Here is a 22,741-nt window from a genome sequence, read left to right as displayed (position 1 = left end):
TATGTTGTGTAGTGCAAAAATAGTAATAGCTCTGCTTTACTGCCTGACTATGTAGGTTTCCTGATGATGTCTCATTACCCTGAACTCTGCAATCACATCTGCAGTGATTGTGGTCAGGTTGCTGACAGTCTTTTGACTCCTGGTTACTGTTCCTGAAATACTAAACTTGAGAAAGTAATAAAATTATTGAATTACTGGATACTGCAGTGATTGTATCTCATATTTTGTTTCACAGAATTTAAAAAAATTTAGTTCAGAGCCAAGGGCTCATTTGAGAAAAGCTGGCAGCAGGGAGATCCTTAGAGAACCAAGTCCACCTCCAGCATTCAAGCCTGAACCACCTAAGGTAAAATTGTAGAAACAAATCTGAATACAAAGTTTGTCTTTCTGGAGAGCTCTCCAGGATAGCACATTAGGAAGAGCAATAGGCATGATTAGAGACTAGAAAACATTATAAATATATAGAGAAGAGATGACTGAAGGTGTTGCAGATTCAAGCAGAGAGAAAACCTTAGGGATAACTGTTCTCTTCATGTATGTGTGATCTCCATATGGAATAAGAGAGGCAGGAATAAGACACATTTTGGTGTGTGCCAGCAGTTTGAAAGGCACTTTTTAGCTCAGGAAGAGCAGATGTAGGCTAATCATCAAGAAAAGCATTTCTGATGCCCATTATTGAGGAGCTCAAAACCAGAATTTACCACCTCTAAAGTCAGTCTCCATCAACAGAAATTGATGTTAATTATCTAGTCAAACCTTGTTCAGGAGTGGTGCAGGGGTAAGAAAAAATGGAATGTTTGGACACCAAATTCCCTTTTAACAATTTCTGATTTCCTCTCAGCCCAAAGCCCTTTCTTTATGAGGATGGGTGCCCTCATATACTGCATGTATTCTAAATATAGTCAAGTATACTTGACTGGGTAGAGTAGGACATGGAATAGAAAGATGGGATAGAAAACAAGCTTGGGTCCTGTGCACTTCTGAACTCCTGATAGTGATATTCTGCATTAGTACTGACAAATTGTTTGGGAAGTCAGTTTTCTCTGTTCTGTCCCCTAACACATGTTGTAATTCTGGTAATCCTGAACATATGGAACAAACAAGTTTTGATGTGCTGGTCTGCTATAGGTTAATGTGTAGTGTGTGAGTGTATGGCCAAAATGTTGCAGCAGTTCAGATACCTTTCAAGATTTACTTTGGATGAAGGGTGATGCTGTTAAACACATAGGCAAAATGATTAATTTCAGATTAAAGCCTTCATTTGGAATGAAAATTATGAAGTTGATGATGTAAGCGTTGTTTGTATTTACGATACTTACAGGGAAAGTTACAAAACAAAGACGATCTGTATGACTTCCCCAAGAATTATGACTCCAAGTCAAGTAACGTTGCTGTAAGCAGTGAGACTTCAACTGTACCGGCTAAAGCAGCACCACCACCTGTTTCTGTGAAACCTGCCTTTGGGCGTCCCATCCTGAGAAACACTCAGCCAGCAGTCCCACCTGCAGAGGAGGAGGAGGAGGCAAAGCTGGAAGAGGAAGGAAGTGAACAAGAAAATACTCCAAAATCTGTTTTGAGGAAAGTAAAAATCTTTGAGGAGATGGATCATAAGGCAAGATTACAAAGAATGCAAGAGCTACAAGAGGCCCAGAATGCGAGGGTATGAAGTCATGCATTCACCCCTGACTGTGCTTCCCAGCCTTCATCCTGCAAATGAAAATCATTCCTTTGCATTGTGTGGCTTCTGGAGAGAGAAGTTTGTGAAACCATACATACAGGCGTACCATTGTGTGGTTTTGGATTTAATAAGAGGATGTGTTTTAAGGCTTCCTGTTGTAACTGTAGAAAGCTATCTTCTAATACTCCTGCTGCTTTTGGCAATCAGTTGTTTTCACATGCACTTGGAGTTACTACTCTAGTAGAAATTTATAAAATCGTAAAACTATGAATAGGATCAGTTACCAATTTGTGCTTTAATTGTTTCAGACATAGCTGTGACATGCTAGGTCTAGGATCCGTGGTGGATAGACTTAAAAAGAACAGTTATTTTCTCCTTTCTCTTAAAGCTCGAAATAGCCCAGAAGCACCCAGATATTTATGCTGTCCCTGTCAAAACACAGAAGTCTGAACAGAACTGGCCCCAGCCTATAAGGTAAGGTGTACTCAGCAAAATGCTGAGTCTTGAGTGCTTACTTCACCAGTGGGAAGTAAGATCTCACCAGTTTTTATTCATACAAATAATCCTGCCTTGGTATATTGCTGCTTTGTTCATCAAAGATTACTGTAAAGGTAGGGCAAAAATTCTGTGAACGCTTTGTTTTTCAAGATGTTTTTTCATCCATAGTATTTGAGTGACCTAGAAAAAATATTATATTCTTTTGCTGAACTAGTCCTTTGAAGTGATAGTAAATAATCTAATATGCAAAAATGGAAAACATGAAGTGATTATTTTCAGATTTTCTTGGTGGTTTCAGAAAAGCATACCCTTTTTTTTATATAGCCTTGGAAGCTTTTTAGAAATAATGAAAAATAATCTTTAACTGCATAAGCAGAGTGTTTGCTTACGTACAGAGTCAGTGCTGTTGCCTTTTTACAGGAGTGTTAGTGATTGGCCTAGAAGGGAGTATTTAAACACTGGGGTAGTATGAAAGGGAGAATAACATCTGTGTTTTGTACAATGTGGGATTGCAAAATGGCTTTAGAAACTGAGGGAGTACACTTCCTTGGCAGATTTTGTTTTCTGTATATATATGTGCTTAGCATTGCATTAAATGGGTAGCACCAGAGTGTATAAAAAGCACGTGCGTGAGTTATTTCTGCTCAGTTTTAAGGATAAGAGCTCTATCATCATTTTAAGAAATGTCACATAAGGGATCTCTGGACCTTGAGACAGGAAACTGGGGATGCAAAAGAAGCAGCAGAAATAGAAAAAAATCTAATGCAAAAATAATTGAAGAAAATGTCAGTTGGGGTAGCAGCAATGACTGAAAACCTCTCTGCTCAGGGAATAAAATGCTATTAAGCTTTTGATGTGTGCATGTTTGTGTGCATGGAGGTGTTCAGTGATTTTAGATCTGGCGTTCATCTAGGTAGGTTGAGTAGATCAAATCTGAATGCCAGGCTCCACCCTGATGTGAATAAGATGTCTCTCCAGATGAGGCTTACCATGACTATGCCATCATGTATGGGCTACATGGGGTTTCATTCACTCCATTTGCCTTGCTACATTGCACATGGCCATATAGCCAATACTAAGCCATTATTATTTTTCAGAATGGAAGTAAACATTATCTCTCTCTCTGTTCCTGTCTTACTATGTTAGCTCCAGACCTCCAGAACCCCAGAAACCTCCTATTAGACCTTACCTTGAGAACCGTGGCAGTTACGGCAGTGATGTGGAAGAGGAGGAGGAGTACCGTCGGCAGCTATCAGACCACTCTAAGAAGGGTTATTACGGACAGCCATCCAGATACAGAGACACAGAATTGTAGGTTGGATAGTATGTGCATGTATAATGCTCTCTTGAGGTTCCTTTCTTCACAGCCAAAGTGGAGCTATAGTTAGTCTTAAAAACCTATATTTTTTTGGGGATGGTGTTAGAGAGTAAACTGCTCAAGATAAAACATATCTATACGCTGGAACTGGAAGAAGGATTTTTGGGGATATTATTTTGTTAGCAACTAAGAAAGAAATCACTATTGCCTGAATGCTGTTGCCTGTTTTATAAGGACCAAACCCTGAAAGTTTGTTTTAATTCTTGATATTTTAATATTTTAACATAAAACCCCTTTTTTCCTTTTTATTAATGCTGCCTTTTTGGACTGTTCTGCTGTGTTATGACAGTATGATCTAAGAGATACATTTCTTAATGAAATAGAACTAAATTTGGAAGTGTATTTGAAGAACAGTAAGTGCCTTTAACAAGAAGCTTCTTAAATTGTTTATTTGTCTGATACTTGGTGCAAAGCCATAACACGCTAAAAGGGGATTGACTGTTTTACCTGTCTTTTTTTTATCAGTTACGTGGTAACAATTTCCCTTGCATGTTATTTTTCTAAGTTCACAAATGCATATGCAATATTTCGTAAATACTGACTGTACATAATAAAAGTGCAGTTGACTGGGTTGTTGGAAAAGACCAGGATATGCTTAAACAGAGAAAATGATGTAGAAATTCAATCATGTATTAAAATTTACAGACTGCAAATAATAAAGGAAGTATTCTAGACAAACCTTGTCTATCTTATTTTTCTTTTGAACACTATCAGTCTTCTAGAATCTGTTGAGTATACTTATGGCAGTACAGTGTTCAGTTCAGAGTCTAATCTCCTGCTGTTCAAGTAGCTGGGAAACAACGCTGTTGGTGTTGTTTCCTAGTGTTCTGAACATTGTTTTAAAATTTGTTGCAATCGAAAAGAGGACTGACACAAAGCTATGGACATCCTGCAAGAGATATCTTTAGAGTATTAACTTGTGCCTCCCCATTCCTGTTCTTCTCCTTAATTCTGCTATATAGAATGGGAATTCTTGAAAGAGTCATAGAGAAATTAATTTTCTGTCATGTGATGGAAAACATGTTTTCTAATGCTCTCTTAAAAGAGATAAGATTTCCTTCACATAAAGGAGTAGATGCATCTCAGATGAGGAAACTTGTGCTGTTCACTGTAATTTAGAATTACAGAATCATTTAGGTTGGAAAAGACCCTTGAGTCCAACCTTTAACATAATACTAAGAAGTTCACCACTAAGCCATGTTATAAGCGCCACGTGTCTTTTAAATACATCCGGGGATGTTACCTAACCACTTCCCTGGGCAGCCTGTTCCAATGCTTGACAACCCTTTCAGTGAAGAATTTTTTCCTAATACGCAGTTGAAACCTTCCCTGGCATAACTTGAGGCCATTTCTTCATGTGCTATCTCTTGTTACTTGGGAGAAGAGACTAAAACCCACCTCACTGCAACCTCCTTTCAGGTAGTTGCAGAGAGCAATAAAGTCTTCCTTCTCCAGACTAAACAACTCCAGTTCTCTCAGCCCCTCTTCATAAGGCTTGTGGTCCAGACCCTTCACCAGCTTTGTTGTCCTTCTCTGGACACACTCCAGTACCTCAATGTCCTCCTTGTAGTGAGCGGCCCAAAACTGAACACATGATTTGAGATGCAGCCTCACTGGTGCCAAGTGGAGGGGCATGATCACTTCCCTGCCCCTGCTGGACACACTATTGTTGATACATGCAAGGATGCTGTTGGCCTTGGTCACCTGGGCACACTGGTGGCTGGTGTTAGCCAGCTGCTGATCAACACCCCCAGGTCTATTTTGATCTAGGCAGCTTTCCGGCCACTCTTCCCTAGGCCGGTAGTATTGCAGGGTGTGGTTGTGGACCTAGGACCCGGCACTTGGCCTTGTTAAGCCTCATACAGTTGATCTTGGTCCATCAATCCAGCTGGTCCAGGTTCCCCTGCAGAGCCTTCCTGCCCATGGGTGGATCAACACGCCCATCCAATTTGGTGTTGTCTGCAAACTTACTGAGTAAGAACAGAATCCTCTTATCCAGATCAGCAATAAAGATATTCAACAAGACTGGTCCCAACACTGAGCCCTGGCGAACACCATTTGTGACTGGCTGCCAATTGGATTTAAGTCCATTCACCACAAATCCCTGGGCTTGGTCATCCAGCCTTTTTTTTACCCAGCAAAGAGTACACCGGTCCAAGCTATGAGCTGCTGGCTTCTCTGGGAGAATGCTCTGGAAGACATTGTCAAAGGCTTTACTGACATCAAGATAGATGACATCCACAGCACGGTTGCTGCTTGCTTGCTCCTCCCCCCGCCTCTGGTGTGGTAAGAACGTGAATAGAAAAATAAAAGGTACAACTCATGGATTGGGATAAAATTAGTTTAGCTGAGCAGCGAAGAAAGAGAAAATAGAACAGTAATAATAAAAGAATATACAAAATGGGTGAGATACGCAGTGAAAAATCGCTTGCTGTTTGGGAACTGATGACTGTTTACTCCTGATCTGGAATCCATGAGATGAGCCATAAGCCACACAGGCGGCCAAGCCATGAACCTCACCAACCCTTTTTATATACTTAGCATGACATCATGGTATCGAATATCCCTTTGGCTAGTCTGGGTCAGCTGCCCGGGCTGTGTTCCTGTCTAGCTTCCTGTGAAAATTAAAACTTTCTCTGCGAAAACCAGGAAATTATCCCTTTTCCATCTGGAACCAGGTCATTATACGCCTGTTATACTCGACCATGTATGTCCTGTCTAGTTCTTACACTTTCCTGCTGATCACTAGCACTTTTCCTATATTTTCATATACGTATATACACACAGTGATACTACTCTCTTAGTCCACGGGCCATCCCTCTGAATTTTCCTTTGAGTTAATTTAGTCTATGACTTTTGGCTCCACCTGTTGTAACAATCTTTCAGGGCAGGAGACACGGTGTGTGGTTTTGGGTTGTTGCATGCTGCATCTGGAGCTCTCAGCTGGTGCGTCTGGCACAGCCCATGTCCATGGTCTACGGGTTGAGTATGTTGAACTTGAGGATGCTGCTGAAGCCAGTTCTGGTTCCATTGCCACTTAACTCAGCTTTCACCAAAGTTCATTCTTCATTAATCTGGGTGATCTTCACTGTAATACTTTAGATGTGGCACACAGCAATCTAACAAGTGATGACATACAGTATTGTATAGCAATTAACATCATACAGTTATTGGCTATTCTCACCCAGAATCAAATCTTGAGGTACATATCAGACTTCATCCCTTCACGTCACCCACCAAGTGCACCTGGGTTCTTGAGCAAAAGGAATCCCATGGACAGGCTTGCCTTTGTCTGACGCAGGACTAATCCAGACTGTTTTCCTACGCGTTCTTCAGGTGCCCTGTCTTCTCTGTTGATTGGGTGTGAGAACTAACAATTTCCAAGAGATGGCGCCCGAGGTACCACCTGATAGCAAAGTTGTGTGCAAATACCAGCCGCACCTCATGTCCAGTGCTAGTATCATACCTAAGACAATATTACACAGTGCAGGAAGAAAATAATCCTGATCTTTCATCAAGAGATGATGCAGGGAATACAAAAAGCATGTAAAGATTTACATAACACGTCCATGTGAGCTGAACAAAGCACAAAAACATTAGAAACTGCAGCTATTAAACTTACACATTGGACATCTGCAACAGATTTGTTTTACCATACGCTGGTCAGATCTGTCTTTACCCAATCCTTTTGTCCTGTCCAGTCCAATACCTGTTCTATTACAGGTCCCAAAAAGGACTGTCATGGTTTAGCCCCCAGTCAGTAACAACCACCTGGCCGTTCAGTTTTAGGCATGAGTTGGCAACAAAAATAACCATGGTGGCTGCTCATTCCTGGCTCCTCTCCCCCCTGGGATGAGGAGGGGAATCATAAGAAAAGGTACAGCTTGTGGTTTGAGGTAAAATCAGTTTAACATAGTAGTAAAGGATAAGAAATTACAACTATAATAAAACCAAAAGAATATACAAAATAGGTGTTTTCCTGTAGTCTTTCTGTGGCTATTCATGTAGAACATAACTTTTAGAAACCTTTCTTGCTTTATTCCTTTCTGTCTGTTCCCCATGCACCATTGATCTTTGCCCCATACACCCAGCAACCTATCTTTTGCAATTTATGTTTGAAGAGGCTAATTAGAGCTAAGGAGCTGCTATTTAATTTCTGACCGGTGTCTAGTTTTATTTGGAAGCTCTCTGAGGAAAAGAGGAGAAACAATCAATGCGGGAGTATGTAACACATTCATTGTTTGGAGTTTATTTCAGCCTTCCCAAAGATCTAGATTGTCCCAGAATCCTCTATTCATTACATTGTAAACACTGGCTTTGGAGCATGAAAAAAAGGTATCTTACAGGCCGGCAAGAACAACTTGACACTGAAAAATAGCATGGATGTCCATTGCTGTACTGCAGAACACTGTGAGCATACTTTGGCATGTTTGGTGCTCACTGGGGATTTAGGGCAGGCAGAAATGGGGACTGTCCTGTACTGCTGCTGATATCCTGAGACACGTGACTGTGGACACCCGAGGCAGTTCCCTTCAAGGGAAAAGAAGGGACTATGAATTTGTGTTACCCTTCCTCTATCCATGGGAACATCATCACCCTGATTTGGGGCCTGGCTCTGCTGTTACGTCTTGGTTAGGAGGCTTCTTGAGTTTAATGAGGCCCATTAAGAGGGCTCAAAGCCCCTGATGGGAGGGTGTCATCTGAGAGTGATAACTGGATAGACAATTTCTGGTCTCTGACAAGCTGAGTGGTAATGGCCCCAAACAACACAGGCAGTGTGTTTTCTGAGCTTGGTGGATCTCTTCTGCTCCCAAAGACTTCTGTCCTGATCTTGCAGGCAGACAAAGACACTGCTGGTCACCCGCTGGAGAAAGTGCACTGCCCATTCTATCAAGAGCTACCTGAAGCTGGGATGATCGCCTACTAGCACAAAAAGCCCTACCCTGACATCACAGGGAGATCTGGAGTCTGCTGGACTTGCCTGGGGTCAGAGTGGCTGGAGAGCTGCACGGAGGAGAAGGACCTGGGGGTAATGGTTGACAGCCGACTGAACATGAGCCAGCAGTGTGCTCAGGTGGCCAAGAAGGCCAATGGCATCTTGGCTTGTATCAGAAACGGTGTGACCAGCAGGTCCAGGGAGGTTATTCTCCCTCTGTACTTGGCGCTGGTGAGACCGCACCTTGAGTACTGTGTTCAGTTCTGGGCCCCTCACCGCAAGAAGAATGTTGAGGCTCTGGAGCGTGTCCAGAGAAGAGCAACGAAGCTGGTGAGGGGGCTGGAGAACAAGTGTTACGAGGAGCGGCTGAGAGAGCTGGGGTTGTTTAGCCTGGAGAAGAGGAGGCTGAGGGGAGACATTATTACTCTCTACAACTACCTGAAAGGAGGTTGTGGAGAGGAGGGAGCTGGCCTCTTCTCCCAAGTGACAGAGGACAGGACAAGAGGGAATGGCCTGAAGCTCCGCCAGGGGAGGTTCAGGCTGGACATCAGGAAAAAATTCTTCACAGAAAGAGTCATTGGGCACTGGAACAGGTTGCCCAGGGAGGTGGTCGAGTCGCCTTCCCTGGAGGTGTTTAAGGAACGAGTGGATGAAGTGCTTAGGCACAAAGTTTAAGAGAGTGTTAGGAACGGTTGGACTCGATGATCCAGTGAGTCCTTTCCAAGCTGGTGATTCTATGATTCTATGATTCTACGACCCATTAAAATTCCTGTGAGGTTGCAACTCCTTCCCATTCCCCTGGCAGGCTCAGCAGCCTGTTGCTCCACTGGCCTCTTCTTACTTCTCTAGCCCAGCTTGGCTGCTAGGATGTTTTTCCTCAGGGGACAGTATCCTGTGTCGATTATCCTTCTGATGCCAGAGAGGGAAAATATCCAACCCTAGCCTTTGAATGCGTGCTACCAACTACTGCCTGTCCTGACCTGCTCAAATGGTCAAGCAGCAGCTGTCTCCTGCTGCTTGTCTCTGTAGTTGTCAGACTACAAATACTTCACATATTTGCCCATTTCCTTACTTATTTGCCTTATGTTTTATGTTTATTTTCAGTGGTATATTTATATGCCTTTATTTTTTCCCATTTTTATTTTATATGCTGAAGTAATTTTTTATGATGTTTGTCATGGTATTCTCCAAGGTTTCTTTTATACTGTATAGATATGTTTAAAATCACTATTCAAATGCAAACCTATGTTTAAAAATGTCTAGCCTTTTGCTAAAAATAGAAGGGTTTGAAAAACTTTTTTAGCTTGGGCACCTGTGTTTTTTCTCATTATGAAGTGAATGCAAGAGATCCTTCATTTTAAGAAGGCAGCTGCTACTCAGAATAGTCTGTTAATTCTTTAGGAATGAACTTACTAAAAAATTAATAATATGTATTCAAGAGTTTCATGTCTGAGTGCTTTTCCAAACTAAATGCCCATTCAACTTGATAAACCTTATATTTCCAGCAAAGCATTCTAAGAACCTGCCCATTGCTTGGTGGTTTTCACAGTTCACATATTGACGGATGTGAGAGCCTCAGTGAGGGCAAAAAACCAGCGCTAACGCATGCTGATCTTAAAGATGTCAATACATGAAAGTAAATATGCTCCCAGATAAATCCCTAGTTCCTTACAAAAAGGACTGCAAGTCCAGGTCCTTTTAAGCAGAAAAAAAAGGTTTTGATTATGCTTTTATATGTTTTTATAATTAAGGTAACAAAATTTTAGTGATATAAATGGCATACTAATTCTTTTTTTTACTTTCGTGCTTCTGAAAAGTAGGTGATGATAACACCCTTTTGCTACTACTTTGTTCAGGACTGCTCTGAACAATTTCTTTTATTTCTTTATATTCTGAACAATTTCTTAAATTTCTTTTCCAGTGAAATGAATTTGTAGCACTTTGGATTTTTTAAATTATTAATTACACTTATTTGTAAAATTGAACTTCTTGAAATAATACTTTTCACAACTAAGCATGTACTGCACAAATTGTTTCATTGAATGACTCAGCACACTTGAATTGGGACTTGAATTGGGACAGGTCAACAGGATGCCAAGAAATGGTGTGCTGAGATGGGAAGATTACACAGCCAAGTTAGAACCTCGACTTAATGCAGGTGGAAATAGTGATTGTGAATGAAATTGTAACATATGAGCTAAACTAAGTGTGAGTTAATAATTTTAAACTGAATAAGGTATTTGTCTTCATGGGAGATTTTCTAGTATATAAATTTCTGAGCTTTATTCATTCATGTGGATTGTTCCTAGCTAAACTGTTATGCCTGCTGTATCCTATTTCCAACTAGTGCATGGGCACTTTTGGTTGCTCCTGCCTTTGCCCATCACAGCGTGTGACTTGCACCTGGCTGGCCACACGGCCTTGGGATAAAAACAAGGAATCCAATCTTGCCTGTATTTGAAGTTTTTGCTTTAAAAAAGTAGTACCAAAGAAAGAATTTAGATGTATAAGAGAGAGGACTGACAGGTTATAGATGTGATCGAAAGTGTAACGGAGACAAACTATTAGCGTGTGAGGTGTCAAATTAGCTGAGGAGGAAGCTATCTTGCAGAGTGACAGGCCGAACCTATTTGAACTCCTTTGTGGCATGTTGGCTTGTTAAAATGAATGTGTTTTGAATTAATTAAAGAAGAGAAACTGATAGCTAGAGTACACAAGATGTTGAGAGGAACAGGTTATTTTCATTTGAGAAAGTTGGTATAAGGTTAATGAAGTGATTTAATATGGGGAAGTTATCAGAGGCCAAAAGCACACTATTTCGCAGGAATTTTCAGTTGCACTGCTTCGTTTGCCAGCATATATATAAGCTGAACTTAGACTTACCACTTGCCTTGGTGCAAGATATTATTGCAAGATAAAAGAGCCCATGTCATCAGGGATAGCAAATATTAATTTAATTCCTCTACTACATTAAAAAGAAAATATTAAAAACATCCATTAGGGAAGAAACTTGCGGAATTTTTAAGGTATTAGAAAGATATAAAATTGTACATCATTATAGCTTTAGCTTTACATTTGTGTAATGAATACATATCTAGCTAGACAAACTTTTCAGGGCAGACCTTTCTTGAGTAGAATTGAAGATCTTTGTAGAGGATCTACAGTCTTTGTAGAATAATGATCTGATAGGTCTACTTGGAAATACAGCTGTGCTTTGTAAACTTATTTTTTTTCATTCTAGATTGGAGTGGTCTGTGCTTCAGTCACAGACAAAGACATAAACAGCAACCTACTGTGGCTTCATATCACCCAGTTGTCTCTACTAGTCACTACTTTTAACTAACTACTTTTTTGAACTAAGCAATAAAGACAGATAATTGGGGGAGACTGTGTCCTGAATCATGCAATATGTTACAACCATGCTGGATAGGTGCAACAATCAAGAAATGGGTTGAGTGGGGAAGAACAATTTTTTATTAAAAAAGATAAATCAAAACAAACACAACAACAAAAAAAACAAACTCAAACCAAAAAATCTAAGTCAGGTGTAAATGTTCTGTAAGGAACAGTGGATCAAATGATCTGTTAACTCAGACAAGAGAATAAAATACCTGAACCAGCTCTGTCTTTGTGAGAAAACTGAAAGGGACCACCTTTCTGTTTTTCTTTTCTGTAATGTTTGTGAAACCCAGGACAGCATCTCAGCTTCTTCTTTGAGAAGGGAACATAAAAAAACTATTTTGTAAGAGGAAAGAAAGAGCTTGTATATCTGGGAGATAAAATGCATATAGAGTGGTTTACATGTTTAAATCAGCAGAAGGATTAAGCTCATACAATGATTACATATAGAGAAAAAAATACTTGTGCATAATTTATGGAAATAGCTGTAGCAGTATTTAATATTTTTCTTGAATTATACATTTTTTAATTTATTTAATGACGATTGTAATATGTTATTTGTTTACCTTCTGCAGCTATATTGTTGTAAAAGTGATATATCTGCATGGCCATTTTGTATTTGACAATAATGCATTTTAGGCCAGTTTTTCCAAAATAATAAACATTCCCAGTAAGTGAAAAGATTTGGTCCCATGTTATACATTTATATTCTGCTCTGATTGTTCTTACTTTTTTTTATTTCATGCTAGGGGATTCATTTTCTGCTCACGCTGGCAGTACAGCCAATCCAATGTTGCTTAAGAGCATTAGGACATCCAAGGAGTTTGCTCATATGAATAATTGTGCTGAGCTTATTTGTGACTTTTTAAAGCCTCCCAAATACCTATGTGCTGAACACAAAGCCCTGAAATAGCATCATAAATCTGGTCAGAGTGACTACCAGAGTGGGAATAAAGCCAACCACACAGCAATGGGTGCTACAACAGAATAAAAATACAGAGACAGGTCTCAAGACTAAAAATGTCTATCTGATCTCTTCATCCAGACACAACCACTTGCAGAGAAATGCCATTGCAGTGATCTAAGTTCACACAGGAGATGGAGGAGACAGCAAACTTCTAGTTTAAGACTAGCTTTCACCAACATAGAATCAAGAACAGGAGCTACATTTCCCAATGTACTGTGATAGTTCTGTCCTCCTTTATTACAAGGCTAGGGAAAGCAAACAGCTGAATTTTAGAATATTTTTTGTCTTCTCTAATGTTTTGCTATCCGTTTAATGTCAGAATTCAGATCTGTGCTTTGAGGGCACTGACACTAATTATTGTTTAGTTACACATGTATGGGGGGAAAAAGACTGTTTCATCCAAGTATCTAACCTGTTCCCATGTGAGTATTTGTATTCACATGGCACTTACAATCTCTAAGTGAGATCAAGGCCTTCTATAATTAGCAGGGTGTATGCATTAAAATACATGTAGTTATATTAAAGCATATGCACATTTTTAAATGCATATATATATATATATATATATATACACAGACACATATATTTTATTGATATGACATTTGTCATTTGAGTTTAAATGGTCAAGAGAAATATAGGTGAGGAGAAAGAAAAGTATTTTCCCTGAATGAAAGTAGGTGGAGAAAGGTAAACTGAAACTGGAGGTATAAATCACGCTGAGGAGTTAGGATGGCAGCAGTATTCAGCAGGTCACTGACCTATCATTGAGTATGTTATTTTATTTCAACATATTCCTCCACTGATAAAATACCAAGAAACTAAAGATATTTCTGTTACTTTTTCTTTAAAACTCTTGTTATTCTTCCTGTAGAATTTTTCAGGAAGAGGGAATAGGTAATCTAATACTTGTATATAACATTCTTAAGAAGAAAGTGGAAAAGAAAAAAGAGACAATGAAGTCATAAAGCAGAAAATGAAAGTGGTAAGTGTCAAAAGCATACAAAAGGGGGAAAACCTTATAAACCAAAAAATGATGAATGAAAACTTCTCCTACAGAATAATTACATTTCTAGACTTTGAAGAAACAACAGCCTATGAACGACCTTCAGATCTTCCCAGCCTGTCTCTCAACATTTATACACAGGAAAGAAAGAACATTAGAGCTTATCTTTATTATGAATGCTTTTGGCTTGATACAAATTGGCCTCATACTGTCATGCACCACCACCATTTCCGGTCTTCAGTGTAATCACCTTCCTTTACAGCAAAGAAAAATGATCAAGAACAGCCTGCAACTTTTGGACAAAATGGGCAAAAAGTTTCCTCCACAGTGCCTAAGAGAGAAAATGTCCTTCAGATTTCCTAAACGAGTTCTAAAGCCCAGACAGAAAGAGGCTGTCAAGGCAGCCATTGAAGAGATCTTCCAACACATCTTCTACATCTTTAGCAAAAATCTGACTCTAGCTGCTTGGGATGGGAGTGCTTTAGAACAATTCCAAAATGGACTTTATCATCAAATTGAGCAGTTGGAGGCATGTGTGATCAAGAAGCAGACCCACTACTTTTGGAGTAAAGAAATCAACAGACTGAAACTGAAGAAGTATTTTCAGAAAATAGACTGTTTTCTTAAAGACAGACAACACAACATGTGCTCCTGGGAGATCAGCCGTGCAGAAATGAGGAGATGTCTTCAATTGATAGAAAAAGTCATAAGGAAGCTTAACAACTAAGGTACAAAGATTTTGACTTGACGTAACTCAGCTTTAAGAATATTTATATACATTATTTGTTCTATGATCTATCTTGTGGCAATGCTAGTAGTTAGTTTTGGTTGTATTTAAATAATTATGTTGCTGAAACTTTGTTTTTGAAAATGTAGTGGACTATTCAATGTACGTACTTCCCTTAGTAAGTGAGATGTCTACACTAGCTATAAATGAATCAATACGACTTCTCAGTGAGGGTTACTCCATAGGAAGTGACTGCGATCTTATGACAAATAGTGTCATCCTATGGTGTTTTCTGCTAATAAAATATGCTGCTACTTTCCATCTCTATTTCAACTACATAGAGAGAATCATTCCTCACCCTGCAGGAATTTCTGGTTTTGTACTGATCAAGGCTGCATAAAAAGTAAAGTAGTAAAATATTTAAGTAATCTTGACTTAGGTTAAGATTATTCATTATTCTTGCAAAGTTTGTATGCTTTTCTCCAACATTTTTTTTTATATATATATTTGAGTCATTCTAACATTTGCTTTGTTCAGAGAGGTAAGGTAATTTTAGAAGAGTTTGTCTACGTATGATATTGTTTGCAGTAGCTATGGCTTCTTCAATAACTTCTCAGTTGGACATTGTTACTTCTAATTGAAGTATCTTTGCCTCCCCTAACTATGTGCGGATTAAGGGTTTTTTTCCTTCCTGCTCCATTTCTAGTTCAACTTACCTTCTTTCATATGCTCATCTGAAATAAATTCTCTGCATTTAGTAGGGTACCCGGTCTGTGGTACATCCTGCTTGCTCATAGGCATATACATCCTGACTACTGCAATCTCAAACATCATCATTCAGCACTGTATTTTATTGCTGCATGAAATCTCCTGACTCTTTCCCTTTGCTCACAAATTGACCCACAGAAATATATTGGTATTCCAATGAATTTCTCCTCTGAACCTTAGCCTTGAGTAATACTTGCAATATAGTCACATTCTTCAAAACAACTCGTAACAAACTTTGCAGAAATCTACTAATTTCTGTGAGGCCAAGCCTGGATTTTACCCTTTGGGAAACTGTCCCTGTGTGACTCCATTTCAAATGGTTGTTTTTTCCTTTGTCACTTGCTGTATGTTAGTAAGGAGAAAAACAAAGTTTTATCCAGGCTGTGTTACCTGATGAATATTGGCAACAAATTGGTAAAAAACCCAAAGACTTAAAAAAAAAACAAACCAAAAAAACCAACTATTTTCTGTGGCCAAAGCTGATATATACTCAGCACAGTCTTCTGGGTCTGGCATAAAGAAGCAGCGGAGAGACAGCAGGCTGTGGTTTCCACAAAACGACACCTCTCCTTTGAGGACAGTCTGAGAGATTTGAAGTTGTTCAGCCTGGAGAAGTGAAGGTCCAGGGAGATCTTATAGCAGCCTTCCAGTACTTCCAGGAGGCCTACAGGTAAGCTGAGAAAGTGTCTTTATCAGGGAGTGCAGTGATAGGAGAAGTGGTAACGGTTTTAGGCTGAAAGATGGTAGATTTAGATTAGATATTAGGAAGAAATTCTTAACTGTGAGGGTGGTGAGGAACTGTTGCCCAGAGAAGTTATGGATGCCCTTTCCCTGGACGTGTTCAAGGCCTGGTTGTATGAGCCTATGAGCAACCTGATCTAGTGGGAAGTGTCCCTACTCATGGCAAGGGGGTTGGAACTACATTATCATAGAATCATAGAATCGTAGAATCACCAGGTTGGAAAAGACCTCTTGGATCATTGAGTCCAACCATTCCTATCTGCCACTAAACCGTGTCCCTGAGCACCTCATCTACCCATCTTTTAAATGCCTTTCAGGGATGGTGATTCAACCACCTCCCTGGGCAGCCTCTGCCAGTGCCCGATGACCCTTTGTGTGAAAAGTTTCTTCCTGATATCCAGTCTGAAGCTGCCCTGGCAGTGCTTGAGGCCATTGCCCCTTGTCCTGTCCCCTGTCACTTGGGAGAAGAGGCCAGCTCCCTCCTCTCCACAATCTCCTTTCAGGTAATTGTAGAGAGCAATAAGATCTCCCCCTCTGCCTCCTCTTATCCAGGCTAAACAACTCCAGTTCCCCCACCCTCTCCTGGTAAGACTTGTTCTCTGGCCCCTTCACCAGCTTTGTTGCTCTTCTCTGGACACACTCCAGAGCCTCAACATCCTTCTTGTAGCAAGGGGCCCAGAGCTGAACACAATATTCAAGGTCCAGCCTCGCCAGTGTTGAGTACAGGGGGAGAATGACCTCTCTGGACCTGCTGGCCACGCCAAGATGCCATTGGCCTTCTTGGCCACCTGGGCACACTGCTGGCTCATGTTCAGTCGGCTGTCAACCATTACCCCCAGGTCCTTCTCCTCCGTGCAGCTCTCCAGCCATTCTTCCCCCAGTCTGTAGCACTGCATAGGGTTGTTATGCCCCAAGTGCAGGACCCGGCATTTGGCCTTGTTGAACCTCAGGCCACTGGCCTCAGCCCAGCGGTCCAGCCTGTTCAGATCCCTTTGCAGAGCCTCCCTACCCTCCAGCAGATCAACACTTCCTCCCAGCTTAGTGTCATCTGCCTTCATCCAGGTCATTGATAAAGATATTGAACAGGACTGGTTTATATCTAAGGTCCTTTCCAACCCAAAAAATTCTATGATTCTATGTTAGCTTCAGAGGGCTGAAATTGCTGAAGGTTCATTTAAGCATTAGCTGAGGAAACACTTTAAAGCTTCCCCTGATCTCCAGCCATTCAGAAGATTATCATGCAAAGGAGTGATAATAACATCTAAATATCTAAAACTTCTAAACAGAAATATGACTGGTAAGAGCAAAAGCAATGGTACACCAGATCTCAGGTACCATATCTATGTCTCTTTTGCAGGGTGTACATAGTCTCCTGTCTACTACCCACGTGTGCAAGCTAAAGAGGTAACGAGAGATATGACTATCGGGTCTGAAGCTGAAATAGCAGAAATAAAACCAGCTAACAACTTCATCATTATCCAGAACACAAAAGACCAAAGAAACGGAACAAGCTATCAAAACCATTTTTCTTCCTGGTGACACCCTGCCACAAATGTTACAGCAAAAGATGTGTTTCTCGGGCTTTGTAACTAACAGCACTTGAAGTATACCCACTGCAAGATCATTTAATATCTTTTTTCTGCTGCTTGTTTGGTTTTGGCACTTCCAATAAAAGGGCATGCAGCCTATTTTGCCTTTCTGGTTCTGATATCCTAGGTGGCTTCTGAAAAGCAGTAGACTTTTATTGAAATGGTCTCATTTTTACCGAAACTTGGAAATAGCATGAAATATTTTCAACTGCTTTCTCGTAAAGGATCTTAGTTTTTATTGCCTCACTTTACCTGCCGTGGAAATATCTTAATTCATTGCCCACTAATTGTTCAGAAACTCTCATACCTTTAAGCTTTCTTTTTAGTTTGTAACTATCCTTAAAAAATCTCATTGCCAAATAAAAATATGCTTTGACATATTTCAATCAATAGGGTACTTTACAGTGCAGGGAAAAAAAACCACCCAAACCCAGAATGGGCACTAGAGGGCAAAGTGAGATTATAGACAAATGCCAGAATTGTAGGAGAATGCTCTGGTGTTTTGGCAAGAGTCTTTCAGCTCTTTACAAGGATGCTGATTATCAATAAACTGTTGTTATTTTCAAATGGAAATAAATTTAACAGTGAATATAAAATCTCAAATTCCAGCCAAAAATTTAACATAGGTCAAAAAAAAATGCTTCTAATATGGACTGCTTGGAGGCCAAAACTCATGCACCAGTACTATGCAGCACAGGTCCCAGTCACAGTTGTGGTGGTTCTCATAGCTGATCTCACAGCATCTTGTTTACATGTACTGCACTGCACTTTTGTGGGAACGGCATTAGAAAAGATGGAGTTTCTATTATGCAGTCTGTTTTCTGGAGAGAATTTATGGGCTTGAGGATGATTGCCTTGCATACCACATGAAACTTCAGAATAGCTACAGCAGAACTGAAGGACACTTATTCCAGACTTTAGTTTGGAAAAATTATTCAGAAGTCACAGTCAACTACAGCTGTTCAAAGTAATTCTTCCATGGGTTTGGCCTTCTCTGTCAGCTCTGGTTTGATTTGGTGATGGAGGAAGGGAGCAAATGCTAAGCAGAGTGAAAATGTGAAGTGAAACAGAACAGAAGCCTGTGGACATAATTTTCCAAGTAATCATTCAGGATTAAACCTTGTTGCTAGGAAGGATAGCTGTTAACTCCTTCAGAGCAGCCATAGGGAAGCTGCAGTGGTGGCTGTAGTGGAACAGACAGACCAACACCAGGGCTGAGAGGTGTGGGTTGGAGGGAGGATCAGGAACTGCTCATGGGGAGACAGCAGCCATGGACTGCTGTACCCAAAGAGGAGAACAAGAAATCAAAGTTCCGAAGATACAGAATAAATCTTAAAAGAGACTGTCAGTCCCGAGTTTTGACTGGCAGAATGAAATTTGTTTTAGAAATTCAATGCAAAACAAAAAATGGTGAACAAAGAACGGGCAGCTGGGTCTTCCTACCAATCCTGATATAGGCGAGGATGAGTTGTTTAGATCAGTATTTCCCACACTTCTACTGACATCAAGAAATTCTGGTAAGGTAAAAGGGCTTTTTCAGTGCTGAGAGTTCCTAGAAGAGCAAACTGACAGGGAAATTGAGGACAATCATTCTTTTCAGCCTGCAGACGTGTCAGTACCACAGCCCATTCTGCAAACTGGAGGACGGCTGCAGGGCTGCTGTGGGACCTCCCCATCTGCAGTAACACACTGCCAAGACCACCTTGCTTCTAAACACAATTTAGGCTCTTTGTTAGTTATGTCCTTTACTAATTCAGTTTCTGTCTTTACAACACTGAAATTGAAATCTCCAGCTCACATGAACTGGTAAACCTCTGTTTTAATTTCAGGGGTGCTGAGGATGAAGCAGTGGTGAGTGATGAGTATATGAGCACAGAGAAGGTCATGTACTGCCCCAGTTCTCTCCATAAGGAGTAGCAGCATTTATTCATTTCCTAAAATCAACTTTCTCGAGCCCAAGTGCTTACAATTGGTTTCCTAAAACCATGTTACTTTCAGCAATGAAGAATTCAATCTTCCAAGCAAATAACATAATCTGCTCTTGAAAGAGTGGAAGTAAACACATTTAATACTCCCCTCTACAGAATAAATATTAAAACACGGTAATGTATTTACGAAGTCAAAACCCACATTAAGGAGATTAAATACTGAGATTTCAAATGTGTATCTGCCACCTGCAAACTGGTTAACACTGTCTCTATTCACTGTAACTCTTATTGTTAGCTGTATTCCTCAAGTTTCTTATCTTGGTAGGCCAGCAGCTACACAACTTCCTCTGGAAATAGCTGGAGCATTGTACATTACAGTTAATTTCCCAGAAAGAAAATATCTTGACAAATATATTTATCTAAAAAAGAAAGCTTTTCTTCTGCAGAAGAAATAAAGCCTGGGTGATGTCAGATATTTTGTGAAAAATTGCTCTCTCTTTAAGCAACTAATGTATTTTCTCTTCAAGACTCTTTGGGTTTGAAGTAGTTCTGGTTTCCATTTTTTGAGAAAATCTTACTTGGGTTGTAACAGAACTTTTCTTGTGATTATTATTTTTTTAGTACTTAAAAATAAGCTCCTGCTTCTTGTAGTAGAATTCATGCTGTTGTCCTTTGGAAAAGCATTAAGTCCTGTCACAGCTATTCACACATATTTAAAAGGGATTTGTGCTGAATGTGATTACTGTTCACTAGTAGTATTTCAAGATATTAAACCTGTAATTTTCTGTTTCTTCTTTTATTTTCCTTTTTTTTTGATTGTTTTTTTAAAGAAAAAAAATGCACACACATGTGCCTCTCTATCCTAGTTCCCTACAGCAGGGCAACAGTCGCTGCTTGTGCAAATCATTAAACTCCTAGAAAATGTCAGAAATGTCAGAAGCTATTCTCACAACTATTATGAGTGACCTGGAAATGGGTAACACTTTAAATGGGAAATCTCCCAGTCCATATTAAGCAGTGATTCCTCCTTTTTACTTTATAGGCATATTTGGTGTGCCCATGTTTCTCATCCAGCAATGAAACTGAGTGCAGGCACAGAGATCGTAGAAGCATGACTCATTTCTTTGATCTTTAGTTAATCCTTTCATTGCCTCCTTGGCAAAACTAGTGAATTTCCACTCTGCTGAAAAGAGGTTGGTTGGAAATGAGAAGGAAGAACAAGGGCCTCTACGACAGGGTAAAGGATATTTTTTGAAAAAATGTAAATTTGTGTGAAGCTATTGACAGTACTTCCTGTAAGAAAATTAAATGGAAAAACAATTGTAACCCTAAAAAACCAGATTTGATTGTCCCCAGCTGTGCAGATTCAGATCCTTTATAAACAGTAGAATCAGGCTATAATGATCAGCGTAAAAAGAAGTCATCCTTTGTATCACAGAAGTAAGTTGCTTCTATGTAGAAATAGTTCTGTGACAAACATAGTTAAGTCATATTACAGGAATGTAATGATTTGCATTTTTATTCTCTGCTGAGAGCATATTTAGTAGTTTTCTATTGATTACCTCTGTCTGGGAACCAGGGTAATATCTTGTAGCTGGGAGAAAAGCACTTGAAAATAATGAATCCCCCAAGCCAACATATTCCTACAGAGTTGTAGAGCTGGTTGCAAGTACAAAGGTTGATCTAGAGGCTGGATGACCTGCTCTCTCAAAGATAAAAAGATAAGTAAGGTGTGCAAGGTTGTCACATCTCCTCTGAAGCGACACTTTGGGGGCTACGGACAGCATCTGGCAGGAGGGTCTTGTCTGGCTTCCCTTATCCTTCCAACATACATATAATATTTGCCTTCACCTGAATGGCTTTGCAGGTTATAAAATTGTTAAATGTTTTAAGTGTAAAAGACCTTCACCAGAACCTATGGGCCTGAAAGTGTTTCCTATTGGAGTGTAATAAAAGTTGTTACCTTTTGTTACTGATCTTCCTCTCTTGTAGCCTTAGGCAACTGCACTACAAAAACACCAACAAAAATTGCACAGTTAAAGAGACCTTATGTGCATTTTGAACTGCAACTTGTACACAGAAAAACACTTGTACTGTGAAAAAAAAAGATCTTAAGGGCTAGCATCAGGTCTGTTTGGCCATATTTGCTACAACCCACAGCTGTATTCTACATCTTCCAAGGAAGAATTTGAAAATCCAGGTGACAGTGGATTTATGAGCACTGTACCTTGGCTCCACTACTGCAGCACACGGCCACTCAAATGGGTGTATTTATAAGAGCATTATAGTTCAGCTCAGAAACAAATTTCCCGGTCATTGCCCCTTGCAATGCCTCATCCCTCATCACACGGCAGGCACGGTGTACACCAACGTCATTCCTTTTGGAGCACAACATCACTCCTTTCGCATGCTGTCACACCAGGGGATTTTTTTCCAGCAAGCAGGCAGCCCAAGGGGCCAATTTGCTGTGAAAGGAAAGCCCTTAAAAGGCCCTCCTCATCACCACTTGTTTGGCTGTGAAGCCATGCCTGGAGCGCCAGCACGGTCTGGTGCAGGGTCCCCAGCTCAGGGTCAAGACCCACGGCAGGCTGCAGGCTGCCAAAGCCAACCCAGATGCCCCTGGCCGTGCCGTGCCAGCACCACAGAATGGAACTAGTATCCAGCTCACTAGTTCTTGTATGTGCCTTTGTCACCTGTGGGAGCCTTAACTTGGCAGCTGGCCACAAGAGGGATTTTGCACATCACAAAGCTGAGTGAGCTTTTGCTGTGTTTGCCTGGTGTTTGAAAAGACCTGTTCTTACTACTGCAGGGTCATGTTACAGTAGTGAGCTAAAACCCTGGCAGTATTATTCATACCGTTTGTCCTCCCAGAGGCACCAAGTGTGGGAGCTGTTTTGCAAGAGATAAGGGCTGAGCCTTTCAACAGCCATTTTTAATTGTTTAACCCTTTATTTAGCTCTTATTTATTATTTCCTTCTGAGAAATAGAGTCTTTAGCTTGGAAAAAGATGATGATTCTTGAGTGGTGTATGCGAGCTGCCGCACGAGTAGGAAAGGCAGAGTTCATTACATGACCCCACTGCTAAGGTACCGAATGGGAGACATAACCACAAAAAAATACTGTTTGCCA

The 22,741-nt window shown here is 40.3% G+C and overlaps 2 protein-coding genes across 9 annotated transcripts in view; both read left to right on the top strand.

Moving 5' to 3' along the window:
- The window catches only part of TJP2 (tight junction protein 2), a 64,417-nt gene extending 60,195 nt beyond the window's left edge, over window positions 1-4,222 (top strand). For all 8 annotated transcript variants that reach the window (XM_054053600.1, XM_054053601.1, XM_054053602.1 and 5 more), the window contains 4 exons: window positions 236-346; window positions 1,322-1,660; window positions 2,067-2,152; window positions 3,323-4,222. In XM_054053600.1, the coding sequence (XP_053909575.1) occupies window positions 236-346; window positions 1,322-1,660; window positions 2,067-2,152; window positions 3,323-3,491 (705 nt within the window). In that variant the 3' untranslated portion in view covers window positions 3,492-4,222. The remainder of the gene's footprint in view (window positions 1-235; window positions 347-1,321; window positions 1,661-2,066; window positions 2,153-3,322) is intronic.
- Window positions 4,223-13,963: 9,741 nt separating this feature from the next.
- Window positions 13,964-14,586, top strand: LOC104063167 (interferon alpha-2). The gene has a single exon (XM_009565320.2). It carries the CDS (start codon window positions 14,032-14,034, stop codon window positions 14,584-14,586), a length of 555 nt encoding a protein of 184 aa, XP_009563615.1. The 5' UTR covers window positions 13,964-14,031.
- Window positions 14,587-22,741: the final 8,155 nt, after the last annotated feature.

The sequence above is a fragment of the Cuculus canorus genome, chromosome Z (genome assembly GCF_017976375.1).
Source record: "Cuculus canorus isolate bCucCan1 chromosome Z, bCucCan1.pri, whole genome shotgun sequence".
Lineage (NCBI taxonomy): Eukaryota > Metazoa > Chordata > Aves > Cuculiformes > Cuculidae > Cuculus > Cuculus canorus.
Note: the sequence above shows the minus strand (reverse complement) of the source record. Positions and strands in the feature narration are given on the sequence as shown.

What these genes read in the sequence shown, in the direction of transcription:
- LOC104063167 (XM_009565320.2), top strand. Translation starts at nt 14,032, where the DNA reads ATGAATGCTTTTGGCTTGATACAAATTGGCCTCATACTGTCATGCACC.